The sequence below is a fragment of the Rhinoderma darwinii genome, chromosome 1 (genome assembly GCF_050947455.1).
Source record: "Rhinoderma darwinii isolate aRhiDar2 chromosome 1, aRhiDar2.hap1, whole genome shotgun sequence".
Classification (NCBI taxonomy): Eukaryota; Metazoa; Chordata; class Amphibia; order Anura; family Rhinodermatidae; genus Rhinoderma; species Rhinoderma darwinii.
The window spans coordinates 512,041,343-512,057,761 of NC_134687.1; the positions used below are offsets into that span (position 1 = coordinate 512,041,343).

General features: G+C 38.6%; 1 protein-coding gene across 6 annotated transcripts in view; it reads left to right on the forward strand.

Moving 5' to 3' along the window:
• The window catches only part of SEMA6A (semaphorin 6A), a 172,211-nt gene that overhangs the window by 63,071 nt on the left and 92,721 nt on the right, over positions 1 to 16,419 (forward strand). For all 6 annotated transcript variants that reach the window (XM_075836342.1, XM_075836351.1, XM_075836360.1 and 3 more), the window contains exons 3-6: positions 2,079 to 2,196; positions 9,032 to 9,092; positions 14,337 to 14,399; positions 15,039 to 15,140. In XM_075836342.1, coding sequence (XP_075692457.1) covers positions 2,079 to 2,196; positions 9,032 to 9,092; positions 14,337 to 14,399; positions 15,039 to 15,140 — 344 coding nt within the window. The remainder of the gene's footprint in view (positions 1 to 2,078; positions 2,197 to 9,031; positions 9,093 to 14,336; positions 14,400 to 15,038; positions 15,141 to 16,419) is intronic.

Sequence of the window (16,419 nt, forward strand, 5' to 3'; positions counted from 1 at the left end):
GAAATCCTGATTTAAATCAATTGTTTTATTTTTATTTATTTTTTTAACAAAAAACAATAAATCAGATTTAGGATAATATATAATTTCATGATGGTACTTAACAGAGAACGATTTGGCAAGTAGCCCCATGAATTAGATGTTAATTGATGAACTAATTAACTAATTTATGTTGATTATGTCAGATAAGCTACAATAGTCATTTCAATAAAAAAAAAAAGTTGTGGGTTGCTTATTGTAAAGATTGATATAATAAAATTGGTTATTTATTTTATATAATAAAGTGAAATATCAATCAATGTACAAAAAAAAACATACAAAAAGCCTGTCAACAAACCTGACATTCATGGAGCAGTCAAATGATTTGAGTCCTGATATTAGCATACGCTTAATTGTGAAATGTAATGAGGATCTGCCACTTTATTATTGAAGTACGTCTTGTTTTTGATATTGGCCCTAGTCTGATGAAAGCCATCTCTCGACCTAAGCATCTTTATTCAGTGTTCTAAGATGTCCAGTATTTTTCTCTAATACACAGGCAGGCAGAGTCCCGTGTAGACAACTGATGTAAGCTGTCAATCATTTGCATACAGCTTTTGAAAAGGTCTGTCCCGTGACTTGTATCGCTATTGTGAGTAGGAACCAGGTTTATAGGAAACAAGCTTTATTGAGAAATAGTGTTTGGCCCTGGCAACAAATAATCTGCAAAGGGTATTCAACATTGCAGTGTTTTTTTCTTAGAAACCAAAAGTATAAATGAATTATTATACTGGGTCAATGTAATGCACTATTGGCCATTTATTAAAATTACACTAAAAATGAACTTCAACCTAAAAATAAATTAAATAGAAGATTATGACTTTAATTTATAATAAAAAATGTTTCTTAAAATGACCGTTCATATGCAATTTATCAAATTGTTAGTTTTAAGTTTCTAGTCATAAATCTTAAAGAGGCTCTGTCACCAGATTTTGCAACCCCTATCTGCTATTGCAGCAGATAGGCGCTGCAATGTAGATTACAGTAACGTTTTTATTTTTAAAAAACGAGCATTTTTGGCCAAGTTATGACCATTTTTGTAATTATGCAAATGAGGCTTGCAAAAGTCCAAGTGGGTGTGTTTAAAAGTAAAAGTCCAAGTGGGCGTGTATTATGTGCGTACATCGGGGCGTTTTTAATACTTTTACTAGCTGGGCGCTCTGATGAGAAGTAACATCCTCTTCTCTTCAGAACGCCCAGCTTGTGACAGTGCAGATCTGTGACGTCACTCACAGGTCCTGCATCGTGACGGCCACATCGGCACCAGAGGCTACAGCTGATTCTGCAGCAGCATCAGCGTTTGCAGGTAAGTCGATCTTACCTGCAAACGCTGATGCTGCTGCAGAATCAACTGTAGCCTCTGCTGCCGATGTGGCCGTCACGATGCAGGACCTGTGAGTGACGTCACAGATCTGCACTGTCACAAGCTGGGCGTTCTGAAGAGAAGAGGATGTTACTTCTCTTCACAGCGCCCAGCTAGTAAAAGTATTAAAAACGCCCCGATGTACGCACATAATACACGCCCACTTGGACTTGTACTTTTAAACACACCCACTTGGACTTTTGCAAGCCTCATTTGCATAACTACAAAAATGGTCATAACTTGGCCAAAAATGCTCGTTTTTTAAAAATAAAAATGTTACTGTAATCTACATTGCAGCGCCTATCTGCTGCAATAGCAGATAGGGGTTGCAAAATCTGGTGACAGAGCCTCTTTAAATGATTGTTGTGGGTTAAAGGGGTTTTCAAGAAAGCTGATCCATGAAACCTTTAAGCTCCTTAAATTTTTGTCAAATCCAGTGTGAATTACTACTTGAGAGCTGTAACCTTTTGATGTATTGTTGAGTTCAGTTTCTTGAATTTCCAATGTGTCACCTTTCAATTGTTAGCGCTGTAAAGGACATCACGAAAAATGGTTTGTTCTGAATATAGAAGAGCACATTACGTGACCATTATACTCTATCCAAGAACGTCGAAAGACAAATACGTTTCTGCGTCGTCTTTACAAGGCTTTTTTGCTACATGTATTTTTTTTCTTACAGATACAAAACAGTATCCGGTATTTGTGGGGCACAAACCAGGAAGAAACAACACACAAAGGCACAAAATGGACATCCAACAGATCATGATAATGAATCGGACCCTGTACATATCTGCTAGGTTAGTAAGTCTTTTGTTATAAATTTAAAGTATACACCACATTTAATATTTACTAAACCACCCTATGCAAATGAATTGGTACTTGCCTAGTCAATAAACACCAAAGATAGAATACTATTAATATTAAATATCTGGATTAAGTAGCCATTGAGCAAGGTGTATTTAAAGTGTCGAATGTTAATGTTGATACAATGACCATGCTGTGTTGCTGCTAGAGGTTTAATGCGCGAAGGAAAAAAAAATATACAATTTCCTGCTACTTATTTTCATTCACTCGCTAGAGTCGATCCCTAATGACTTGTTATTGCAAAAAAAAGAAAAATGTCATCTGTCCTTTACAGAACGACCATTGTTTGTCTAGCACTGTTCAGGAATGTGTGAATAAGATCCGATAGACCTCATGCAGCCTTTGGTACCTCATTATGCCATTGCAAACATAGAAGACACACAGATCTCTTTTGATTGATTATTGGAGGCTCCTGCCTTTGACACAACATTTTTTTATTTTCTATTACAAGGTGTAAGTGATCGATGTGCGCAGATCATCCCCATAACTGTAGCGTCTATGCTGAAGTATCTAACTCCTTTTAATTACTGTAAGCCTTATACCTTTGACTGGCATGATATTCTTCTCATTATCACAGTGTACGGTTTTATCTCGCTGCTCTTACCACTTCTATTGCAGTATACTGTACCAGTTAAAAGGACCTGGGTAATTATCATAGCAGACAATAGAGACGATAAGATTTAGTCGCCTTGTGTTAGCAGACTGGAATAAATGCGGAGATATGGGTTTGCTCTAATTACCGGCCTTTGAATGTAATTTATAGATGATTATTTACCAGCCAAAATGTTCCTGTCAATCATGCGTTCATTTTATTTATTTATTTTCTGAACAAAATGTACAATCTGCAAACGAGTGAGAGATAAAATAATAATGTAAAAATCCATGTTTGCTTCAAGCTTTCAATTTTGCTTGGAGCATGAAAAAATGTTAATACAATTCAACTCTCAGTCTCTCAAGGTGTCCAGTAATTTAACCTAAGAAGATTTCAATGCGGTTTTCCTCATTAACATATCTATATGATAAAATACTTGCCTCCATATCGCTCCTTCCGGGCCTGTCAAACATAATATTTCTTCTCATTCCTCGAGTTGAGAATTTGTTAAACTTTTATTTGCACGATCTGCATCATATATTGGTGCGGATTTTGCAGTATCTAAATGACCCATGCAGCATAGAGATCTTTCTCAGGTCCAGGACCCAGGAACTAAAAAGTGACCACCACGATTGTCCGCCAAATTGTCAGTCCACTTCCTTCATATAGGAGTCTTAAAAGAGTTGACCTCCTGGCTGGGAACAAAACGTGTAGCAAGGAAATACTTTTTTGGAGGGTTTTTTTTTGGCCATATTTGATCATTAATATTTTTTTAACTTCATGCTTTTTGGGAAATTCTTCTTGGAATTTGAACTTTCATCTTCGCTAATGGTTCCATGTCATTGTAGTCAGCTTCCTGAAAGATATGATGGATGAGCACAGATAATGTATATAAAACAGAAATGGGTATTTCTTTTTAATTACTTGTTATTTTTTTCTAATAATTATGTGAATACCAGAGTGAGCAGTGTATTTATACCATGAATGGGTTAAAAAAGAATTTGCACCAACACTGAACACCCACCTAGCCTGAAGCCCTGAATGGTTTCCCACTGTGCACAGGAGCACATGTCAAAAGATTCACACCCTTCAGGAATACACAGGGTTGTTCATTCAGCAGCTGTTGCAGCACAACTCCTGTAGACAGACATTACATGGGTGGTCATGGGTCACAAACCGGCACAGCACTGCAGAATAGTCTTCCTGAACAAGTCTATGTCATGGTAACAAAATCTGGCAAAGCTGGGCAGAGGTGTGAGAAGGAGAATTTTTGTTTCTGTTTGTGCTAAAGTAGCGGAATTAAAAGCTGGTTTATTACATACAATTTATTGAACTTAGTGTTTGGGCAACACAAAGTCTTTTTGTCTAGAACGGAAAAGACTCTAGTTAGTAAACCAGTTGGATTGCATAAGGAATGGAGGCTTCTCGCTGTGTTAGCAAACAGAGGTGGGAAGTGCAATTATGCTGTTATTAGGTTTCATTGAGACGGGACTGCTTATGTCATGGACTGGACCTAGCAATATGTGAGAGAACAAACCAAGCAGAAAGGTTTTCAGGTCTTCTCAATGCAGCCATATTCATGAGGATTCCTTGGCAAATTTGAGGTATCCAAGTAAATAGACCTATATTGCTGCTTTGTGACTTGTTTCTAATGTGGTTCATTCAAGTACAATGTAAGAACAAAAATGAAAACCGTAAATTAACACTGGAAAGTTTCAGACTAAACAACATGGGGGGGGGGAGGTGCGTTAATGCTCACTTTGTAGCATTTATCGAAAAACGATCAGCCTGATTATTTCTTCTGTTGTGTTGTATTGCAGCATTGCTCTGCAGAAGGACAAAATGGGTACAGCAAATTACGTTGAAAGCTAATGTTATTCTTCTAATGACCCAGACTGCGGTTTAGCCATTAAAGTGAACTGCATGATAAAGTGCAGCGTCCAGCTCCTAGGAAGCAAACAGAAGTTCCTTTCTTTAGCAAATCCAGAACACTCCATATTGCAACATTTGGCAGACAACAGAACCTAATTACAAAAGAATTTAGCCACAAGCGTTAAGTAGTTGTTGGAAATCCTCAACTCATTTCTAGTTATTTTGGCACGTGGTTTAAAATGTAAATGGTTTACTAGCTTTGCTCCCAGATGTTCGCTATTAACCTGTTTAATTTCAATTCTGCAATTTATTCCACAGACTTATGGAAAAAGTCAAAAAGAAAAGGCCATACTCACTTGATACAAGGGCAGGTGATAGAAGGGCATCTGCCCGTGTATCAAGTGAGTATGGCCGTTTCTTTTTGTGCTTTTGTAGTTAATATATGTCCCCTTTTATGTTGTGTTATGGAAAAAGTCACTATAGGAACAAACACAAACTGAGAAGTTTTATGCGGTAGTTACTAGTTCGCCATGGTGAGGCTTTTTATTCTTTTATTGCATCTCCACTGATAAATGAATTGGCTTCCTTACTTTCTATTGCATGCATGTATGAACATGGCCCCCTCTTCTCATTGATCTTGTTGGGGGTCATATCACTGCCTTATTAAATCAACATTATTAAGTAAAAGTTGAAAAAATCTTCATAGTAATTATTTGTTCCAGCTTACATCAAACACTAGATCTGCTAATGACCGTTACAGATACATGAGAGGACAAATGTTTCATCAGACCTAGGGCTAAGTTACTAGACTGCAGGATACATGTGTGAGAATGTTCTAAAATATTTATTACTTATATTCTGTTTTATCCAGAGCCATAAATTGAAAGAAAGTATTTTCAAGTGCTCTATTAAACTGCCCATACTTCATTTACTTCACTCAGGCCTCATGCACACAACCGTAGCCATGTGCACGGCCGTGATTTCCGGGTTTGGCCGGCCACGGAGTGACAGCTGCGAGCCGCCCGCAAATCCCGGGCTTTGCACATGGCCGCGGCCATTATTTTCAATGAGCCCAGACCGCAGAACACGGCCGTAATTAGGCTTGCCCGTTCTTTCTGCGGTCCGGGCTCCGGGGCCATGCACGGACCATGAAAACCACGGTCGTGTGCATGGCCCCATAGGAATGAATGGGGCCGCAATTCTCCTGTGGATTTTCGGGGGAATTGCGGCCGCAAAAGCACGTTCGTGTGCATGGGGCCTCAGCCTTTGGTACACTGGTGTAGTAAGTACAATTGTAGGAATGCTACTCCTTGCCTTAAATCTGATATTGTTCATACTATATATAAAATAAATATATTTATTTTTTTGTTTTTGGCGAATCCATTTCAAATGATATATCCCTAGTAACAGCAGTCTATAGCTTTCGGATGGGTTTTTTGACATTTCCAGGGAATATTCCCTCTTCCATTTTCAGACTACTAACAGAGGGGGTGATTTTATTATTTGCATAAATATCAACACCCATATCTATTGCTATGCCTTAATATATTTTATTTCTATACTAGAGTCTTCTGTAGTGAGACAAGTTTATACTTATTTAGCAAGCATTCTCTCAATGTGTTTTTTTTTATTTTTTACTTTCCTATAAATGTTGAGTTTTTATAATTAGTTGTATTACGTGACTTATGTAAAGGACTGACATTCTCTAGGATAGTTAGCAGAATTTTTTGGTTTCGTCTGGGCCTCCCAATAAACAGGACCCCTCTCTAATTTTTTGCACTGATATAATGTATAAAAATAGTGCTAACCTGAGCTTTCCCTTCTGTAGGGTCCTTCTCATAGTTAAACAGCAAGATAGATGTGTCCAAGTATTGTTAACGTATAGCTAGGGAACATTCTCAAAGTAATGAAGCATCAAAGTGTAATAAAATGAAGAAGGGCTTGATTCACTTAAAATGCTGCATCATGAATCACATCTCTAGTGCTTGGTGCACCAGGGCAATCTATCGTTTGCAAAGGATAGTTGATCATCTTTTTTTTTTCTTTTTTGTTTTTAAGCCATGTTTTTATTCAGATTTCACAACTGTATAACATCAGATTCGGAACAATAATGTTCTGGCGTTTCATATCTTTATAGCATTCTTAGTAATCACTTTTTTGCTTTATTTGCCATCTGTTTTTTTTTTTTTGTCCCAACTCCCCTAAAACACCACAGTGCCTATGTAGATAGTGCTGCAATGTCCCTGTAGATAGTGCCACAGTGCCCACTGTAGATAATGCCCACATAGGGCCAGTGCCCACATAGTACCACCGTGCCAACATAGTGCCACAGTGCCCACTGTAGATAGTGCCACAGTGCCCACATATAAAGTGCCAGTGCCCACATAGTACCACATTGCCCACTATAGATAGTGCCACAGTGCCCACATAGTACCACAGTGCCCACATATAATGACATGGTGCCCATATAGTGCCACAGTGGCCATTGTAGATAGTGCCACAGAGCCCACATAGTGCTACAGTGCTCATGTAGATAGTGCCACAGTGTCCCCTGTAGATAGTGTCACACCCCCATATAGCACCACATCCCCTGTAGATTGCACATCCCCTTGTAGATAACACCCCCCTCCCCTGTAGATAGCGCCACTGTAGCTCACTGTAGGAGCGGAATCCCTCTGGCCGGGGATTCCTCATAAACAAAACGCCTGACGTCTGTCTATATATGGACAGTGACATCACGAGGGCAGAATCCCCTGCCAGAGCGGACCGGGGATTCCGCTCCAGGAGTAACCCCTTGACGTCACTGTCCATATATGGATAGTGACGCCGGGGGCTTCAGAAACGGCATCCCCTGCCAGAGCTGGGTCTGGCCGTCTGGGATTCCGCTCCTACAGGGAGCTACAGTGGCGCTATTTACGGGGATGGGTTGCCATCTTCAGGCAGGGGGAGCTATCTACACGGAGGGGTGCTATCTACAAGACTGAAGTCCCCTGCCAGAGATCTTGAGATGCTCTGGCCGGGGATTCCATAGTTGAAAGCCCGACATCACTGTCCTTATATGACAGTAATGTCAAGGGCTTCCCTGGGCTCAGCACTCAAAGTAGCGCTGTTTGCGGGGAGTTCTCAGCCAGGATCAGTTTTTACCGGCCAAGGATTGTTTCCTAAAAAACGACCGGTAAAAACTGATCCATTGACTTCTATGGGAGCCATCTGACCGTGAAAACAGTCAAAAATAGGACATGTCCTATTTTTTGACTGCCAATATTCATAGGCCGTTTAAAAAACGGCCATGTGAATACACACATAGAACTTCAATGTTCTGAAAATGGCCGTGTGATGCCCACACAGCCGTTTTTCACTGTTGTGTCAATGTAGCCTAACTCCACTCAATACCTGAACATTGAAGTGTGAGTGCAGTTGACCCAAGCTCAAATTTGGGGAATTGTTTGGTGAAATCCTTAGGGTATGTTCACATGGCTTATTTTCAGACATTTTTCGGGCCGTAAACATGCCGAAACACAACTGAAAAAATGGAAGCTGAATGCCTCCAAACATCTGCCCATTGATTTAAATGGGAAAAACAGCGTTTCGTTCCGACGGGTCGTTTTTGTTACACGGCCAGTTGATAAAAAAGGCACGTAAAAAGATGTGCATGTTACTTCTTGAGCCGTTTTTAGACCTGTTTTTCATTGGGTCAATAGAAAAATAGCTCCAAAAACGGTCGTATAAAACGCATCAAAAACGCTTGATACTTAAAAAACGGCTGGAAATCAGAGGCTGTTTTCCCTTGAAAACCGCTCCGTATTTTACAGCCATTTTTAGTTTGCCCTCTGAACATACCTTTATATTGAAGAGCTGCCGGCCACTGTATTGAAATTATAGTTCTGAACTCTCTTTAGGTTTTCAAGAGCCACTATATTGTTAGTCATGGAAAATAATCTCTGGTGACCACCAGTGTTTCAGCTTCCTGAACCCCTTCAATTAAAAATTAGATTGAGTTATTTGTAGTCCTACCTAATTTTCTGCTTTTTAGTCTATATCCATTATAGTCCGCTATTTTGAAGCTACCAAGAGATATGAGGTACATGTTGTTCAGTTCTAAGAGGTTTTTTTTGTTTGTTTTTTTTGTCCACCGATTTTAATGTTTAAGGGCTCTTTTGTTAAATCTTACAAGCAAGTTATTTTGTAATTAAATAGTCATTGTACCCTTTTTGGTTACATTTCCAGTATTCTCACAATTAATATTAATATTTGTCTTGGTAAATATAATTAATGTGATATTAAAAATGTTCTTATATTTCCAGGGACCACATCTACACAATAGAGTTGGACACATCACACACAGAAGAAATTTATTTCAGTAAAGTGAGTACTATTCATGTGTTTCAATACTGTCTAACTCTTCTATATAGTGTGATACCTATAAAGGTAAGAAAGACTGTTAGATGTTCAATTCTAAAAAAAAAAAAATTGCCCTCTTTAAGGTGGAGCCTGTTCTGGTTCATTCATATGGCCTTATTACTACTTTGTACAAATTCTAAGATGTACCAAACTATAATACGGCACCCATAGAAATCTATATGACCATACGGTACGTTGGAATAATTTTGATTTCACATGGAGGCTTACAGAGTGTTTTTTTGGATTTATACAGAATTCTGACATTTTCCATTTGCCATATCACTGAGACACCCATAGTACAGATCTATAGGGGCTTCATGTGCTGCCGGACGTATGAGCCCTTATGTAAAAAATTAGCTTTGCTACATGCAGCTATGGTCCTCCGATCAGGATGATCAGTGCAAGTACTAGATGTGCTTTGTTTTTGAGTGCTCGGGGGGTGCTGGATCTCATTAAAGAGACACAGCTAGTAAAGAGTCTTGCAGGCAATGCTCCATGGGAAAGAAAATATGCAAGTTAGTTCTCCAGGAGAAGGAAAACACACTATCTGGAGTGCTATCTATTGGAGGTAGCTTCCCTGCAAGTCAATGTCTTCCTTTTTGGAGGAGATTCTGGTTTGGCTAAAATCCCTGTCATATTTTAAGGCACTAGAGCTATATATATTTTATATTCAACTAACTTGCATATTATTTTTAAATGTGGTATATCAGACAGGCCTTCATCTTAGATTCATAATATTAAATGCATAATCATGCTAAAATCTATTTTAAAAGTACAAAATTGGAATAATCTTGAACATTTCTCCTCCTGTATTTAATTCTACATCAAATTACACTAAGGTTAGAGTTTCTAAAGTAAAAAATAGACATTTTCACTCCCCATAGGATGCCTTTCCATTTTGTCTGTGCTCATCAAACTCTGCGATGACAAAGCCCCTTTGAAAATGTAAAAAACACTATTCTTTAATACATGCGTTTGTGAAGAAGGGTTTTATCCTGTGCAGTATGTTCTCTTTATGGAAATGTATCAGAATCCCTGCAGGATTATCCATCAAATGGCTTTCATCCAGCTGAGTTATGCAATTGCATTACGCTTTAACACTTACTTAAAACACAAACAGCCATTTTACCAATGTTTTCTCTAGATGTTAATAAGTGATTGCCTTTATGCGATGCTTTTATTCACTGATTTGCCATCAACTTTATTTATCTACTGAAAAATAATGTATATGCACGAACAGATACATATTGGAATGAATTAAGGGATACATATTTTAGAATGTCAAGTTTATTTATTTTTTCACTTGTACCGGTTCATATGTAATACTTTAGAGCCAGATCGCACGGTGGTGCGGCACAAAGCATCACCACAACTACCCAAGATGCATCTGGTTTTCTCATGCTTTTACGCCAATCAGCAGCCATGGCTTTTGTTAAATGGGTTGTCCACTTTTGACAATACAATTTGTGCTAGAAGAGTTACCAGAAAATAAGCTGATCAAATAGTGTCTCGCTACTCAGACCCTAATCATTGAAATGTCGGGGGTCCTTAAAGCAAGTTTTCAATTACCACGCAGTGCCACAATAATGGAATCAAATATTAAATTTTTTCCCATTTAAATCAATGGGCTATCTGTCTAATGCACGTACGTGCAAAGTCCTCCAGAGACCGAGACTCTCTATGTAGCCGCTCTCCACTTAATAGATGTTCGTCCCAAATGAAGGACTCCTCTGTTGACTCAAAAGGCCTAATAGAACATTTCCAAACCAAACAACCCCATTAAAGAACATGTTCCTTGGGTTGTGGTAACCTACAAACACCCCAGGGAATGCAGAAAAAAAAATGCTGTTAAACTGCACGCATGTTATTACATGTGGTATGCCATACGTATATATATTTTACAAGCACAATTCAACGCAGAACTCCAACACAACTAAATGTTAGGCCATGTTACCAGAGAATGAATCACTTCCACAACGAATTTGTAGAAAGAACCATTGAAGTCCTGGTGCCGTTCCTTTTGTCCTATGTTTTTTATTTTTATATATATATATATATATATATATGCCGTTTTATTTGCATTTTGCAGTGTCTTCCAAATTGAAGTGAATGGAGAAAAACTTCTGACAGATAAAACCCGCTGTAATTGTAAAACACAGCAAGCCCTGAAAGAAAACAAAATATGAATTCGATTTTAACATATTTTATTCACATTTGTGTAACATCTAGATTGGTGGAAAACTGCCGGGTGTATGAACACAGTCTTAATTGTTGCATGTATTTGTCACAATTAAGTATCTGAAGGAAACACTGAGGAAAGCATGTGATCCAGAAGGCAAACAAACACACATTTCCTAATCTTGGTTTAAGATGTACAAAAGCATTTAGTAGACTACATTTTACTCTACTAGTGGATTATTTGCATAGGACAGACCAGATGATCTTTCTGTTCTTTGCATAAGGCTCTTTTTCCCTGGTCTGACACAATGTGATTCCACATGGTCTCTCATGCTGCAAACATTTCTAAAGGTGATGTGTACCTTGGAACAGCAAATCCAGGGAACAAAACAAGGTAAATCGGTCACTCACAAGAACAAGTGCAAGAATTCAAATCTACACATTCCCGAATCGGACTGACCTCCTTCTCAGGCTGAGCTGCTTAAAGAGGCTCTGTCACCACATTATAAGTGCCCCATCTCCTATATAAGGAGATCGGTGCTATAATGTAGGTGACAGTAATGCTTTTTATTTTGAAAAACGATCTATTTTAAACCACTTTGAGCGATTTTTAGCTTTATGCTAATGAGTTTCTTAATGCCCAAGTGGGCGTGTTTTACTTTAGACCAAGTGGGCGTTGTACAGAGGAGTGTATGACGCTGACCAATCAGCGTCATGCACTTCTCTCCATTCATTTACACTGCACTAGCGATATAGTTATATCGCTATGTGCAGCTACATACACAAACACTAACATTACTGCAGTGTCCTGATAATGAATATACATTACCTCCAGCCAGGACGTGATGTTTATTCAGAATCCTGACACTTCTGAATCTTTTCTGTTTGAATCCAGCAAGGCAAGCGTAACCTCGTTTGAAATGACAGGTTACATCGTAATCTCGCGAGATTACGTTTGCCTTGCTGTAAATCTCACAGAAACGCTACAGACATGTCAGGATAATTAACAAAAAATGTCTCAGAGGTATATTAATTAGGCTAGATGTCACCCACACAGTGGTGTTGAGACACCTCCAAGAATATCACTAGAAATTAGCGAAACTCCAAAATTGCATAAGAAGAGGATCCGCCTAGTATTAAGAGGCACCCCGACGCGCGTTTCGCGTATGTCGCTTCCTCAGGGGGTGTTTTGGATGATTGATCCGCTGGCTTACTCTCAGTTTTAATACCTCGTTGTGTTTTTATACTTTGTTTGTTTGATGTAATAATAAAATCATATATATTTTTTGTGTACTTTTGGCTTATGACTCCTTTTTCTCATATTTCTTAGACATGTCAGGATTCTGAATAAACATCACGTCCATGCTGGTAGTGATGTATATTCATTATCAGGACACTGCAGTAATGTTAGTGTGTTTGTGTATGTGGCTGCACAAAGCGATATAACTATATCGCTAGTGCAGTGTAAATGAATGGAGAGAAGTGCATGATGCTGATTGGTCAGTGTCATACACTCCTCTGTACAACGCCCACTTGGTCTAAAGTAAAAACACGCACACTTGGAAATTAAGAAACTCATTAGCATAAAGCAAAAAATCGCTCATAAAGTGGTTTAAAATAGATCGTTTTTTTTAAATAAAAAGCATTACTGTCCCCTACGTTACAGCGCCGATCTCCTTATGTAGGAGATAGGGCACTTATAATGTGGTGACAGAGCCTCTTTAACCTGGTCGTCTTCTCTAGTTTTCTTCCAGCACATTGTGAGCCAGACTCCTGATTCTTTCTGGGAGTGCAGCAGCCATTCGGCACACCTAGGCCTCATGCACTTAGCAAAACCATGTGATCGATGTCACTGCTGTGCCACACAGTTGTGATTTGCCGAGCAGTAGCATATAGCGCCATATTCTCCACTAGAAGTTCGTAAAAAGATTGCAAAAGTTTTATCATTGTTATATTCTTGCACCACTTATGTCAGTCCAGTGAACACTATAACACTAAATTATGCTCTAAAAAAACACATGGAATTTGATACATAAAGATAATGGTAGAATTTTTTTTTTTTAATATTACCCTCCTCTTTTGTCAATATATTGATTATACTTTAATATAGGCTAGACTAGCAGTGATATATATGCGTTTCTGTATTTTAGACAGAATGGGAACAAAGAAACAAATACTCTTAGTAAACCTTGTCCTGGTTGGGTTCAAACCATTGACCCAGTCTGAAAGGCTGCGGCACTTGTCACTAGGAGACTGTGACATCCAACGTTTGCTAAGTGCTGATGTGCACGCATGAAGTGACCTACTTTTTATATGTTATCACCAGAGATACTGTATGTCTTGCCCACTAACTTTAATATCTCCTGAATATGCATAGGTGCCGTACTCCTAGCTTTAGTGCCAGAGCTTACATCAAAGCACTCGGAATCTGCATTCAGAATGCTGAGCATCTCTTTTTCAACTTTATGCTTCTATCAATTTTATTATGCTGATGGCGCGAAACTCTACCCAGGGACTTCTATACGGCCTGCAAGAGCTGCATGCATCATTAGCATATTGTTATGCCTATGGTGAACGGAAGAACTTTAATAATAATTCCCCTTGATATACATCAGAACTCTTTACTGTGTAATTCAAGCTTTGGTGCTGAAGTTCATAGATCTGGAATCTGGAAAAGTGTGTTAAAATTCACACTCTCCTCTAGAGCAGTAAATATGTCATAGCCCAGTAAAGCATGTACTGTAAGAAGAGAACAAGATGAGGATTGTGTATATATGAATACAGAAGTCCCATACACCTGCTCTACAGATTACCCAAGTGTCTATGCACCTGTCAGATAAGAATCATTGGACATATTAAACATCACATTCTATGCTACTTTACATAGATGACAATTAATCATAAGGGAGACAGATGCAACACACAAACTTATATCCTGTCGCTTGTTTCCTCACTTCAACTCTGACATTAAAAATCAAAGACATCACCGCCTTGGTGGCTCTAATTGATTTTTTTTCCTAATCTTTGCAGAAACTGACATGGAAATCTAAGCAGCCGGATGTAGACACCTGCAGAATGAAGGGGAAGCACAAGGTAGGCAGTTTCCATTTCTCTCTGACACTAGGGTTTACCCTTTAGACAGTTATCTGTGGCCGCTGCCTGTAATGTGCTATGGATCACGGCACACACTGCTCCGGTGGTAATTGCTTTTTCAATTAATCCAGCGACTTTCCATTGCAAAATAGTTTGCTGTTTACTGTAATATATCATGTTAAAATTAATTCTTTACAAGAGTCTAGGAACGGTGTTAACCCCTCTAGCTAGCTGAATGTGATAGTAAAAAAAAACAAAAAACCTAAATCATTCCATTCTTTCTTTTTCAAGAAAAAAGGTCCCAATGTAAGGATACGATCACAATTTCTCCATTATCCTTTTCTAAAAAAAAGATTTGGAAGGGAAAATGCATGATGCATGACTAAATCAAGTTATGATTTCGACATCATTTGATTATAAGATTAAAAATATAATCCTTTGGGTTTATTTACTAATGTATTTTGGACACATTAATGCCAAGTCGTATACAATCCTAGCTATGTAGACTAAAGTTGGTGGGGGGGCTGCATGGAGTCCTAGACTAGACTTGTTGGAACCATAGTAGAGTGGATAAATTGGATAAATCACTAGGTTTTAGACTGTTGTATAATATCTAAATACATTTGACTTTATCTGCAGGATGAATGTCATAATTTTATAAAGGTTCTACTAAAAAGGGATGAAGAAACATTGTTTGTCTGTGGAACAAATGCTTTTAATCCTGCCTGTAGAAATTACAGGGTAAGTCTTTATCATTTATATATATTGCATTTACCTTTTTTATTTTACTGATTCCATTTATGTTTTTTTTATGGATATGGCATTTGTGTTTAGTCATTTGAGGATTGGTATTGTCATGAGGACTATATAGATGTAGACGTTCAAACCAGAAAGATCAAGTCAAATGATCTTAAAGCATGGCAAGCACTGAAACTCTTTCCAAACACCAGTTGTTGTGGAGAATTCATTAACTTTAGGCTCACAAACATATACCGATACTGGATTTTTAGACAGTAGAACTGTCATCAATGTGAATAGAGTAAGAAGAGGAATATTCAAAGTTTATATTGTGAATTATATATGATCAATATATCAATATATCTGTTAAGATGTTCCATAGTAAGGCCTAATGCACACAACCGTTGCGGTCCATTTGTCCGCAATAAAACTTCCGTAGTACATCATTAAACTGTCCCTAAACAAAAAAATGCAGGGACAGTCATGTACGTTGAGCGAGTCCATGCCACAAATATGGACTGTAAAATAACATGTACTGAGCTTTTGCGACCCCCACACGGATACGTGAACATCATGGCTGTGTGCATGGAGTGATAGTAATGAATGGGTCCCACACGGATAAAAAAAACACTGTCGTGTGCATTATGCCTTAGGTATTAATTTTGTGCAAGAATAATTAAAAAATGGCTTTACACAGTGGTGACCTCTCACATCTGACCTACAGTTGCTGAGACCTCTTCCTAAGGGCTCATTCAGACAAGCGTGTATCACGTCCGTGTGACGTCCGTTAAAACCGCAGTCACACGGACTCATGTATTTCATTGGGGCTGTTCACACGACCGTTGTTTCAATGGAGCGTGTGAAGAGTCTGCAAAAAAAAGGACATGTCCTATTTTACTGCGTGTCGCTCATCCCTCCATAGATTCTAGTCTATGGGGGATCCGTGACAACGTGTCCCACACGGGTGCACCTCAGACGTGAAACAAGTCAGTTTTTCACGTCCGAGGTTTCAGAGGCTCGTCTGAATGTAGCCTTAATCCTCATAATCCCCTTTTATGCCACCAGGTATGCAGCAGGGGTGGTACAAACCATAGAAACATACATTATACATACCATGACTGTCACATTTGGCATAAAACATCTCAATTAAAATACCTATTAATGGCGGCCAAACAGTGATGTAGATAAGTGGTTGACAGACACATTTGGAACCACTTATGTGCGGGAAACAAAGGCCTGAGCCCATAGACATCATATTGTCAGTAGATAATTCTCTTATATC